Source organism: Amblyomma maculatum, chromosome 8 (assembly GCF_055883805.1).
Source record: "Amblyomma maculatum isolate TAMU_Amacu chromosome 8, ASM5588380v1, whole genome shotgun sequence".
NCBI classification, from domain to species: domain Eukaryota; kingdom Metazoa; phylum Arthropoda; class Arachnida; order Ixodida; family Ixodidae; genus Amblyomma; species Amblyomma maculatum.
In genome coordinates, this window is record NC_139351.1 from 122,433,192 (window position 1) to 122,447,342 (window position 14,151).

Here is a 14,151-nt window from a genome sequence, read left to right on the forward strand (position 1 = left end):
AATAAGAAAAAAAAACAAAAAAACAAAGAAACCAACCAAGCATCTTGTCCTGACATTCACCTGTTCCACGCTTCCTGAATCTATTTCTGCAGGATATGCAAAGATAACAGTGCGTCTATATGTACCGAACCCTCGAAATTGCTTCAAGTGCCAGAGATTTGGCCACGGATCCCAATGTTGTTGCGGTCAGCAAACCTGTGCTACTAAATGCTCTGCAAAAAAACACACTTCTGAGTTATGTACAGCAGCACCATACTGCACGAACTGTGGAGGGGAACACCCTGCGTACTCTAGGTCCTGTCCATCATGGAAGAGAAATAATTACATTAAAGAGAACAGAAAACATATCTTTAAAAGAAGCTAAAAAATGCGTTGAAACTGCAAAGAAGTTCTCTCTAACCACGAAAATAGACTTTGCCCCAAGTGGAAGCAGCTCTTGCTGCGCCACTACTCTCAAAGCAGCCCACGCGGCCTTCAGGGTCTGCGGGCCCCAAGACCTCTGCCCACAGGGCGAGGTCAAATGAAAATGCCCACGTGCAGCATGCACCTACGTCCAGCGTCTGATGATGCAATGGACACAACTCAAGGCAGCTCTTTGCCGTCGCAGAGACTGTGAAACTCCTTGGATCGCGCAAAAAAAAAAAAGATAAGGCCCGAATCACAGGGCCTTAATTAACCTAATTTGTTCTTTCATTTGAAAAATGGCATTCCTAATTCGTTGGAATTGCAGAGGAATGTTAAATAATTTACCAGACATTAAAGACATTTTAGCATCGTTTTCCCCTGTAGCCCTGTGCTTGCAGGAAACAAACTTAGGCCCGAAGCATACTAGTGTACTGAAAATATACAATTTCTTCCACCATGACCGACAGCAGACAAACAGGCTCTCAGGAGGAGTAGCTATAATCGTGCAAAAAGGCATCGCAGCTCATGAAGTCAAATTGAAAACCAGATTTGCAGCTGTAGCAGCCACCCTCCTCACATATAAGACCATTACAGTATGCACTATATACTTACCACTACATCTCAGAATAACTTTGCAAGAATTAGAAGACCTCTTAAGCCAACTACCAGAACCATACTTGGTAGTTGGGGATTTTAACGCGCATTCTCATTTTTGGGGTAGTGAAAAGACGGACAGCAGAGGTGAAATTTTGGAGGAGCTCATACTTTCTAATAACGTTTGTTTGCTGAATTCCGGTAAACCTCCATACTGCTCTGCATCATCCGGGAAAATGAGCGTTTTAGACCTTTCTCTATTCACCATCTGTTTTTACCGATTTTACATGGAATGTTTTAGATAACCCATACGGGAGGAATCACTTGCCATTTTTATTAATTTATCATCATCACCTCCTGTCATTCCACCGAAACCACAATGTTGGAAGCTGCATTTGGCAGATTGGGAAACTTTTAAAGAAAAAGTTAATTTGCGTGAAATATATTCAGAGGATTTTGGCATTGATGAACTGAACGAGAAAGTCGCAAATTGTATTCTTGCTGCAGCAGAAGCCACCATACCTCAATCTTCTGGAATAGTATGGTGCAACCACAAAGTTTGGTATTCTAAAGAATGTAGGGAAGCAAAAAAGAAGCAAAATAAAGAGTGGGGAATTTTCAGGAGGTACCCAACTTATGACAACTTAATACATTTCAAGAAAGCAAAGGCAAAACCAAGATACATCCGGAGAAATGCCGAGAAAAACTCATGGAAAAGTTATGTATTGTCTATAAAAACTACATCGATAAAAATGTGGGGGCAGGTGCAGAACCTAAATGGCAGCTTCTCACCATTTACATTTCCTTTTTTAACAGCACCAGGTATGCAAACAACCCTACAGGAACAAGCAAACATATTAGGCGGACACTTTGCTGCAGTTTCTAGTTCTTCCCACTACACAGTCATTTCTAAAACACAAAAACATTGCTGAAAAATACAGACTTTCAATAACTGGTTGCACAAATGAACCTTATAACAGCCAAATTATTGTCCATGGAGTACTGTCTGCCGGAAAATAAACTGCCCCAGGGCCCGACAGAATACATTATGAAATTCTGGCCCATCTTTCCGATCCTGCTGTACATGCACTTTTAAAATTCTTTAACAAAATATTTATGTCAGGAAAACTACCAGAAGCTTGGAAAACAGCTGTTATAGTCCCATTTCTCAAACCCGGAAAGCCGCCAAACTCCCCTAATAGCTATTGGCCTATAGCCCTCACGAGTTGCCTTGCTAAATCTTTTGAAAGTGTTTTGAACATTCGGTTAACCTTTATTTTAGAATCACGTAAACTTCTAAACATTCATCAGAGTGGTTTTAAAAAAGTGCGCTCAACAACAGACCATCTTCTTAGACTTGAAAATGCTGTCCGAGAAGCATTTATACATAAACAACACTGTCTGGCCGTCTTCTTAGACATGGGAAAAGCATATGACACAACCTGGAGATTTGACATTTTATGGGACCTAGCAGATCTAGGTTTTCGAAGCCGGATATTAAACTGTTTAAATGATTTTCTATCAAACCGTTCATTTAAAGTATGCCTAGGCCCAACCCTTTCGAGGAGCTTTATTCAAGAGAACGGAGTTCCCCAAGGATGCATTTTAAGTACTACTTTGTTTGTTGTAAAACTTAATTCAATAACCAGAGAAATCCCGAAATTCATTATGTACTCGCTTTATGTTGATGATCTGCAGATTGCATGTACGTCCTCTAACATAACCACGTGTGAATGGCAAGTACAACTAACCATAAATAGACTAGCCACATGGGCAGATAAAAATGGATTTCAATTCTCTCCACAGAAATCAGTAGCTGTTCTGTTCACCCTAAAATGAGGCTTGCATACTGCCCCAGCCCTACACTTAAAGAAAACCGTACTACCGTTAAAAAATGAACATAAATTTCTGGGAATTACCTTTGATAAAAAGTTGACATTTTTATCCCACATAAATGCCCTCAAAAAGATGCCCTCAATCATTAAACATACTTAACATATTGTCAAGAAAACACTGGGGATCCAACAGGACATGCCTTCTACATATTTATCGGTCTATAATACGCTCTACCCTAGATTATGGAAGCATTGTGTATGGTTCAGCGAGATCATATCTCAAATGCTTGGATCCAGTGCACAACATGGGATTGCGCCTCTCAACTGGCGTATATAGGACATCTTCAATAAAAAGCCTTTAATTTAAAATAAATGAACCACCCCTTAAAGACCGGAGAACAATGCTTACATGTGCATATGTACTGAAAATAAGATCCTTACCGAAACACCCATGTCACCCGATAGTCACAAGCTGCCTATCTAGAACCCTCTTTAACAACAAACCCCGAGCAATCAAACCCCTAATCCTCCGTTTTGAAGAGGCATGCCAGGATTTAAACATACTGGATTAATTTCCAAATATTGCCTGGAAACCAAGCCCACTGCCACCCTGGTACCATTTTCCCTCTGTGTGCGACTTCACATTAACCCACTTTTAAAAGAAACAAACACCGCACGAACACATAGTACAAGAGTTTTTGGCACTAAATGAAAAATACAAATAATATACAGAATTCTATACAGATGGTTCTTAAGCAGCGCATTACACTGGAAGTGCTGTAATACAAGGTAAATGGGAGAAAGTGGTACGGTTGCCTGAGTGTTCATCGGTTTTCACAGCTGAGTGTCATGCCATTTCTGTGGCTGTAGAAGAAATATTACAGAAGAGTATTGGAAACAGCATCACTTATACAGATTCTCTGAGCCTAATCACAGCACTGCATCACAGAAATGCTATAGAACCAATAATCGGAGACATAATACATAATGTAATAGCTGCAGAAACACAGGGGCAGTCAATTAAGTTTTGCTGGTTACCTAGCCATTTCAGAATCCGCAGCAACGAGAGAGGCTGGCACATGTGCCGCAGTAGCCTGTAATGATGAAGTACAATTAGTCAGCATGCCACATAGAGATGTTATGAAGCTGATAAAGGGAAAACTGAGATCAAAATGGCAGGTTTCATGGAACAATGAAATAAGCAATAAATTACACTTTGTCAAACCAGTCATTGAAGAATGGGCATCGTGCAGTCACCAAAAACGCTTTGTTAAGTCATTTTATGTCGGCTTTGCATCGGGCACAGGCACCTAACACATGGCTTTATTCTTAAAAAGGAAGACAAACCTTTATGTGAAGGGTGTGGAGGTGAACTAACAGCAGATCACATTCTACTCTCATGCACTAAACTATAGAAATTAAAATATTTTGCACCATTTTACACCCTTTTCATCTCGGACTGCTTTTGGGAGAAGATGCAATTGTTGAAATTTCTCACATTTTCAGGTTCCTAAAAGAAGCAATGATCCTTAACAAGCTATAACAATTTAAAAATGGATTAATCACATTCAAAAAGTAAAGACAGACAACCTTGTTCTTGGTGCATGATAGCACTTATGTGCCAAAAACCCCAACACACCAACGATGAAGCCAACCTGACCGAACAGAACCTGGTGGTGGTCCTTGCCTGTAATGCTTCGCTCAGATTGTTGCCAACAGCATTGCATGCACTGACCCTAGCTCACTTTTAATGTTTAATGAGAGACTCATTTACAGGGCACTGGCTGCAAGGTTACGCCACTTATAATTGGCAAGGGCATTGTTCCTCAGCGTCTTTTCTGCTAAGCAAAAAGGTGTAGCAACGTCTTTCCATCGGTCTCCTGCCATACATAGGCAGGCAGCGCTTTGTTAGAAGAACTATGTCGCCAGTGCGGGTGCATTGCATAACTGCTTCCAGGTTATTGACGAGCTTACCCGATTGTCGTGTTTTCTTCATGTCTTTCATGATCCCTTTTGCATTCAATGTATCTTGGATTGTCTGTAGTGTGCTTTCATTGGGCAAGGAATGCAACCAGGAAGCTTTTTGGTAGGATGCAGACTGCACCTTTGAAACTGGGCACTGAAATTTGGAATGGGCAAGACAGGATGCATTGAACCTTAGTAACGCATTCGACAGTACGAAGTCGTACACAGTACACTGCTGATCTGTTCCATTGTGCTGTGTTCAATATGTAGGGCAGAGGGGTCTGCTGTGTTTCTACATGTGCAATCTGTATAGTTCATCAGCTCTGCTTATCTCAGTTTACTAGTCAGTAAGGGGCTGTGCTTTCTCGCTGTGTCCATGCTTTATTCTGCAGCTCATAAGCATTTAGATGTACCTACTCACTCAACATGTCCATCACATGTTGATACTATAGCACTGCTTATTTTGATCTCTTCAAAGAAAAAGCTTTCAAACTGCTGCTGTAGCCACGAAAGTAGGTGTACGCAGAGGGTACATTTAGTCTGGATTAGAATGTACTTCGGCTACATTGGAGCATCACACTACATTAACTATTGTCAAAATATGCAGGCTGGAAGCTTTTTAAGGAAAACTGTGAAGTTTAGGGTGCTTAAAGTTAAGAAGGTATTGTCTTCCAGCCACATGGTTAAAGCAGTGTGTCAATGCCACTCTTTGTGGACTGAAAGAAATCAAACTCCGTGCACATACACTGTCACGTGAGGTGTGCCACAAGGTAAGATGTGTTGGCCACATATAAGAGTATCTAACTGGCTGTTTCAAAAAGAAAGGAGTCAGCACATTTAGCATTGTCCTGTACATTAGCCTGTGCCTCTTGGAATTGTTTCTAACTTCTCTTGGGTGGGCCAGTTTTTATCATTGATGGCCATCTTGGCCTGACAACCTGTGACGGATTATTGATTGGAGTCTCATTTGTACAAACTTCCAGTCCGCTCACATAGTATAAAATACTTCATTCTCATCAATGTCGTGTGCTGCTTAATAAAAGTTCCCCCCTCGTTCAAATTTTATGTAATTGAGCCAAAATTTCAGGCTTCCTTGAGTTTGAATTATTGAAAATTGACTTTGCTTGTATCTTCTTGAAGATAGATAACCTGCCAAGTAACTTCCTGTAATAGTTATGTCCGATGGTTGTAGTTAGGCACAACAACAGGCTGTTGTCTTTTATACTGGACTTTTATATCAAAACATAGAGGAGCCAGAGCTACACTTTTGAATATGTTTGGGCTGTGACTGACACATATCAAGGTATTATAAGTGATCAAGTGCTGTTGCAAACATAGCACGTCTCTCTCGGACCTCTTGACAACAGTGAAGGCTGGCAAGTGTTATGCATCTGCTGTTGTTGATTCTAATAGAATGAGGATTGAAATTAATTGGGCCCCTAGCATTGACTAGACTCAGATGTCACTGCCCTATGTTGACTGTGTCATTTGGGTGACTGGACTGATGCAGCCTCCCAGACACTTGCGGATTCCTATCTACGAATGCGGAAACTGGCGGCAACCACCACACAAGGTAAGCAGTGGGTCTGCTACCAAGTCTGCATCTTGCTCTTTATGCAGTGGCGCCGCTTGTACCCTTGGCATAAGTTAGAATTGCTCTTGTATGGGCTAAGAAGGTGGTACTCTGCCCGAAAGGGGATGCTGATTCATCATTGTCAAGTTAAAGAACATTGAATTGAGTTTGAACAGTAAAGGTTGCATGCATGGAGTCTCAATTAACTAATGTATGTAAAAATATGCCTATCTACATTTTTCGGGTAGAATTTTTTAAGATTGCTGATGCTGAGCCAGAATTATTGATCTAAACCCTTTTCTAAATATACTTTCAATCAAAAAAATTTTAATTTACCACCTGCTGTTCTTGCAATCGATGCTTTTTTGTACCACAGTTCTCTGGACATGTTGAAATTTTAATGTGGTTGTGTTAAAGCTCCTGTTGTCCAGAAAATCGGGCACCAGCATTGGCGTTATGAATAAAAAATTTGCGATCATGGCTCTGGCCGGGGCAGGTGGCAGGTGATCTTCAAGGGGAGCTGCACACAGGAGTTATTAATTCTGCTGCTTCATGGTGCATTTCTTACTGCGTCTTCAAGTGCGAAATCTTGTGAGCTGTAGCTGAAACCTTTTATTTAGTGACAGAAGTTGTAGCAATGTTTTCTTAGATCAACACACCGTGCTATTGGATTTTGCTGCAGTTGTTGTATAGTTAGTTGTGGTTGCTCTAGTTTTGCCTTCGGTGTGTTAAAGGAAGTCTGCGCATGTTAGACTTGCTACACTTTGAAGAGGCCAGCAGCTGACTTTAAACAGCCCTAGTGCAATGTGAAGTGTTGTGACCCGAAGGCATGATCCTGCAACAATATTAGGGACACTGTAAAATAGTTTGAGGAATAATTTTTCTATCCTGATACTATATGAAACTGTGATGATACTAGTCAGTAGGGGTAGACTACTGGCAAAAGTAAAAAAACAAAAGAGTTGAAAGGCAAATGCACAGCTTCCACTCCTGTGCCTATAAAGGTTTGTTGCTCCATCATGATTAAAATGATTGAAAATATTGGAAGATGCATTGGCATTGCCAAAGAGTTGATGCAGTGGCGTGCATGTTTGTCCGACACGTTTGGCAGCGGTTGGCACGGTGCCATGTCACAGCAGTAACATCGCATAAAATTAGCTGAGGGTTAACTCAACTTAAGCTTATTAAGACGTGAGAAAACTCCGGCATAGTTTTGCTTGAAGGTTTGGCATTTAGAGACAAGCTCAGAGTTTTTCAAAGTGCTAATCATCTTTAGATGGTGTGGTTTTTGAGGAAAGGAAATACGCAATATTTGTCTCGCTTCTCAATGGACACGTATACCTACAGTTAATGCCATACAATTGGAAGTACATGTGTCGTCGGTTTGAATCCCTGTCGCAAACTAGCCTCTAACTTTATTAGCAGATGGATGCTAAATGGTAAGCAAAATGGTATGATGTCACCCTGAACTCTCCACAACGAGCAATTGCATCATGTTTTTGATTTGAAATCATGGGAAAATTTTTTCCAACTTGTTTTTCTCAATTCTGAGCTAAGGTGACGGCACAGCCTTTTCAACTGAACGAGCTGTGTGTGCTGTCATGTAAAACTACACCAAAGTGCACCGAAATTAATGTCTTGCGCAGTGACGATAACACGAGGCCTGGTGCGACCCATATCGGTGCAACCTTTGCCACAGGAACCACTGTGGATGGCAAAAACCTCGTTGATAAGTTTCTTAAAAAGTGCGATATTATCCGAACTGCCTTATTTTGAAAAATTTAACTGTTGAATGAGGCACGCTTGCATTTAGAATGGAGACTTGCACTGCATAAAAGTATAAATTAACATATGGACATCAAGTACGAAAAGCTCCTTTTCTAGCTGTTGCAGAATTCAGTCCATATTTGCGTTTTCTTGAGTGTGGAAGACATTTATTAATAAATCAGGTTCTTAGAAGGCAATTGCGAGCAGGTATCGCTTTCTTGGTTGCTTCCAGATGCTTCGCCCCTTACACCTGTGGTATGTGGAGAAGCCATCGCAATAGCTTACAGCCACTGCGTTTTTGCTCATGCTGCGTCCCCCAGATCTGGACGTCTCTCATGCAAGTGAATATAGTTGTAAAAAATAATGGTTTACCTCTAAGCCCCTAAGGCACCGCAAAGAAGTCAGTGCGTTTCTCCTCATGAAGTCGTGTTTCTGCAGTGAATGGGCACCTCATATGTTGGCTCGTAGTCCTTTGTTGATGCTTCGTCCCTTTGCACCTATGCACTGCAGAAAAGCAACTGTGGCGGATGAGCACTGATCAGTTTTTAATGTCGTGAGCGCTCGTTAGCACATGCCCTGTTGATCGCAAAACATGTGATACGGCCACAATTTGTCGGAATTTCGAATGCAGTAACCGGGAAATCGTGTTTCCCGGGAACATATTAACCAGGAGGAAAATAGTGTAATCCTATGGGAGATATTTCCTGCCCGCAGTTTTGAGTGTATTAAACGGGGAATCGTATGGACTGGGAACATATCATTGAGTATCTGCATGACTTTTCGTGCATACCCAGTGATGAACTGCAGCAGTTGGTGAACTTTGCTGCTGCTCGCCGACTCAGACCACCATAAATTTAGCTTGCCGCTGTGAGCGTGATGAAACATGGAGTATCAGATTTCAATGATAGATACGCTGTCTAGTGCTGTGCTTGGTCTTGGGTTTCGATTTAATCAGAGTTTCTTACCGTGCCATTTGCTGCACTTTACCGCTCCGCTGCGCGAATGCTGCAGTAAAACCTACATGGTAAACTTTGGGACCACTAAAAGCATATTTGTGTTATTTTGAGATGAGCAGTGGCGGTGAACCTGCATGGCATTTGCCCACATAGGGAATTTGCAAGCCACAACCAGGGCCGAGTTGTGTAATAATCAACATGCTAACTAGTTGAATTGACCTGTGCAATTAGCCTTGCAAGTTTGAGGGCGTCAAAAAATTCTCAAATGAATTGGGATCTTGAATAGACTGGGATTTCCAACTAAGCCGATTTTCCTTTTGAATCTCGGGAAGGATCAAGTGACAACACTTTGTGGGGATCGCATTTCCTGCATTCTCATCTAATTGCCAGCCAGCTGTAACCTTGATAGATAAATTATTACACCCTGTCTTGCTTTTTTTCATAGGACTGAAGAAAAGGAAGAAAGAAATGTGTTAGCCTGGAAGCAAAGTAGCCATATACATTGCATAGTGAAAGGGACATAGCGGAAGTTTATTAATAAGTCTCAGCATTCTTTCTCTAATTCATTTTTTTCAAGTGCAGCATTCTTTTTTAGAGTTTGCAAGCCTCTGTAGCTCTCGTAATCATTACTGTCGATTGACATCTATGATGATTCTGCTTGACAGAGGGTCCTTTGAAGGCTGTACGTCTGCTGAAGCAGCTGTCAATCAGTTGAAGGGAGCAGTGTTAGGGGGTGGGTAGGGGGGAACGTGTGAAGCTGTGGCATGTGTATGCTTGTGTGCTATTCTTACTGTGGCTGCTCTAACCGTGTCAAATTCTCACCTATTATGATCCATAAACTTCATATTTTAAGCAAATGACAGGCACAAAAGACCTGGTGGCAGCCTGGGGAAAGGCACTTCATAAAGCACTGTGTGCACAGTGTTGCTCCTGGCACTTTTTGTTTTGGTGCTTTCATCTGCGTATCCCACTGTGGCTGTGGCTCTTCATAAACAGCAGCCTCTAAGCTCCTGATTCGTCAGCATAGTCGGATTGCATTGCAAGCTGCCAAATGCAGTGAGGTGTGGCCAAATTTCGATAACATCTGCAGGGTCCCACTGCAGCCGCTGTGCTGTAGATGTTCCACACTTATGTGCTTAACGTGTCTTGAGGCATTTGCGATCTCTTCAGTGCTTGCTGTGATAAGCCAGGTCAATCTGTTTAGCACCTAAAAGAGTTGACGCTCATTGTGTGGGCAAGTGCTGGGTGGAAGTCACTAAGAATGCTTGCACAGTTGTGATGCATAACAGCCAAGTGTGCAGAATTACTCTATGAGCAACCATCACTGCGAAGACACATTTCTTTTAGACGTAAACTGTGGTTACATCAAAAGACACAAGTTGTTCACCTGGAGATAACAAAGTTGTCTGTTCAGGTAGTTAGTATAGTATTCCGGTTTCCTCTAGGGCAGTTGAAGATTAGGGCTTCACCTCTACTTTAATACTTCAAGGCACTTTATGCACAGTTTTACATAAAACAAACTCTCAGACTTCTTTTAAAAATCTGCATTGTCAAGGACAGGTGTGTTTCTTTCAGGGGAGGTCAGCGTCCTTTTTGTCGCAAATAAAGCGTTTTTGTGTGCACTATACTGAATGGAGGCAATACTATTTAGCAGGAAAGTGAGTGGGGTACCATGTCACCGCAATTTTTGTGTGTGTGGATTTTCCCACAAGAGAAATTCACTTCTTTCTATGATTTGAAGTCTAAGGTGGTTCACTGAACAAACTGATTCCTCTGTTTTTTGCCAGTTTACCTGACTGACAAACCCTGCGTAATGGTGTGGCTATTTTCAATAATTATAACTCATTGCACAAACTCTTTCTCATGTATGTAATAACTAATTTCTGATGTTTTGTACTAGACAACTATTTTTTCTGAGCTCTACTATTTTTACAGAAAACTGTTTTCGATGAAAAAAAAAAAAAAAAAGATGCTTGAAAGGGTCAAGAATTGGATATGCTGATGTGTAATGTTCTGAATTACATCTAATATCTTGAAGGGGACCTATTGTTCCGCTCTTATGAGAGAATCAGTGTGCTATTTTGACACGAATACTATTTCCCCTATATGTGGGTGGACCCATTTAACTACCTTCATATCGCAGGTCTCCGCTGGCACGTGAATTTTGTGAATGAGCTGGAAGGACGACTTAATAAATGGCTGTTTTGTCCCTTTAATGATTTCGTATTTTCTTTATGTGCAAAATAAATGTAATACCAACTGCTTGCTTGAAGTTTGGTAGGCTTTGTTTAGCTTGCTTGCTTTCACTTAGTGCCCTGTATTTGATGTGCAGTAGCCTGCACATTTCTCGACACCTTGCACTTGGAATCTTCATTTTGCTACATCACTTTTCGTCTCTTTAATGATTTCCTATTTCCTTTATGTGCAACATAATTGTCGTACCAATCTGAAGTTTCCCACATTTTGTTTAGCTTGCTTGCTTTCACTTAGTGCCCTGTATTTGATCTGCAGTAGCCTGCACATATCTCGACACCTTGCACTTGGAAAGAATCTTCTTTTTGCTGCATCACTTGATATTTCGATGGAGGCAAAACGAAGAGGTGTCTGTGTGCTGTGCGATGTCAGCGCACGTTTAAGATCCCCAGGTGGGTCGAAATTACTCGAAATTACTTCGTACAGCTTCTCTTTCTCTCTTTCCACTTTCACTCCCACCTTTCTCCCTTCCACTGTGGCGGGGTTCAGGTGTCCACAGAAACAAGTGTGACAGATACTGCGCCTTTCCCTTCCTGTGAACCAATTTATTATTATTACATCACTTGCTGAGATTTAGTGCTGCAGTTTTGCAGACAAGGCCACAAATTTTGCCTTTTCTTAGGTGACTGTGACAGTCCTATCTCCTCACACTTGTTTTTCAGCCACTCCTGCTTATGTGGTACATCCTGCACCGTCACCGGAGCCTGCGCCCCAGAAGTTGTCACGGGTGAACCGGGTAGGTTGTGAGCGACTAGGTGCATACTTTTGTTTTTGATTGTTTCTTGCACTAGGTTTGAGGAGTTTTTTGCACTACATCTCCATGTGTTCTCTCAAGCGGTCTGTCGATACTGAAAGCTGCAGCATAGATGGGACACGAAACACTTAGCAGGGTATCAAAAACAGAACACAGACTAACAGTTTGTTTTTTTGCACAGTCTACTATTTGGCTCATGTTTAAACAGCATAAAAATTGCGCATAAATGCAAACAGGCTAATCAACAGACACAAACATGATTGCATAAAATGTACACGCACTGTAAGAAACGGGAAAGCAGTGTCTTTTACACTGTGTGAGATTAATATTACGAAGTTAATTAGAAACCAGGAAGGTATGCCTTATGCCTTCCTGCTTGTTGTCTTGGTTATTGGAGTTGAAATTTATGCTTTCATTTTCTTTTTGTTCATCGCTGAAAGCTTCGAAATTTCACATTTCGATGTGTATCCACATTTGAAAAATTTTTGTTGCACCTATATTGTGAAGCTGACCTTTGTAGCTCTATTTATGGTAGTATGCTGGGCCTACCTGCAAGGCTTGAAGACAAAAGATGTAAGTGGGAATGGGGGGCACTTTTGCGCTGAGCCTAGCTGGAATTCCTCATGGCCTATAAAAAGCATTTCAGGGCTCATTTAAGATACGGCAGCAGCGATGTCGATAGGTGGACACTCCCATAGTTATGAATGTTGATTGCTGTCTAATGTACGGGCACAGGTGTTGGCTGCACTGAAGAACAAGCCTCTGATCTTGCACTTCATCTCAGAGCTGCCCGACGTCAAAAGCAGGCTGCTGTTTGCCGACTGCCAGCCCCTCATCTGGGCCATTGAAGGTTTGTCTCTTCTGCCTGGCCACTTGGAAGAACACCCTCTAAGCACATAACACTGACATCTGTTATGACAAGAGTAATGCAGTCAACAAAGACAGGACAAAGCATGGCTTTCCACACCTGAAGTGAAACAATTGCAGAGATTCTTGTGTTGTGCTTAGGTGCTGCTATGATTAATTTGTTACTGTTGACGGGCAACCTTTCTATTTTGAACGAGTTGACTTGAAATGCGTGTTAGCTTTAGTTATCTTGTTATGGTGGCCATGGGAAACCTTTGCCCCATGTTTCATTTTATGGCTGTTTGTGTACGTTTCCCTTACATGTGAGATTGGTTGGCCAGTCTGTGCACAACAGGTTCTGCAACGTTGTAATTAAGTAATACAGGTTGGGGATATTTCAGACATCATTAGTTGCAGCTTATCTCAGCATTTAGTCACTGCAGTGAATGCAGTCTAGTTAAAAATATTAGTATCGTTTTTGAATTGGCACCTGTTCAAACGTGGTTGTTGCTCCAGGAGTGCAAGGTTAAAGGAGTATAGAGACGCAATACATTCTCTTTTGTGATCCACAGTGGTCCAAAACATAGGGACTGCAACCCAGGAAACTAGAGGGGTTCTATGCTGCTGGACCAATTGTCAAGCAATAGCCCTGTTGATATAAGACACAAGGCTGGTTGTAATGTTTATTAATTTGTTTCAGGCTGTAACTACTATTACGAACAGAGCCCTGTGATCACTGTAGTAAACTGTCGCATTTTCTGTGCTTATTAGAAAAATTGTAAATTAGTCTAGAAGAAACGAAGGCTCAGCATGTCACACTCCTGGCTGGACACATGAACCATGCCATACAGAAAGGAAAGAGAGGTTGAAAGTAGAAAGAGCTGCCATAGTAGGGCGCTCTGAAAAATGGTGATGCGGGACTCGCTGAATTTAACCACTGCTGTCTGCACAGTGTGGCTTGCCCACCAAATCTAGCACCCTCTTGCACCTCTCCTTTGCAGGGTGTTTGCATGGAGGCTGCTTATTTCGAACCTGGATGCTGGTGATGTGTTGTCAGTGCAGGTTAAAGATCCCCAGGTGGTCTAAATTATTCCGTCCTCCACCATTGCAGCTTTTCTTTCACTTCCTTTTTTTCTTCCCTTTTGGTGTGGTTCAGGTGTTCACTCAGAGGTGTGGCAGATACTGTGCCTTCCCTTTGCACCA

General features: G+C 41.8%; 1 protein-coding gene across 1 annotated transcript in view; it reads left to right on the forward strand.

The window, feature by feature from the left end:
- The window catches only part of Ndc1 (Nuclear division cycle 1), a 41,632-nt gene that overhangs the window by 20,333 nt on the left and 7,148 nt on the right, over positions 1-14,151 (forward strand). Inside the window, exons 12-14 of the mRNA XM_084577502.1 lie at positions 6,310-6,372; positions 12,011-12,084; positions 12,838-12,952. Coding sequence (XP_084433628.1) covers positions 6,310-6,372; positions 12,011-12,084; positions 12,838-12,952 — 252 coding nt within the window. The remainder of the gene's footprint in view (positions 1-6,309; positions 6,373-12,010; positions 12,085-12,837; positions 12,953-14,151) is intronic.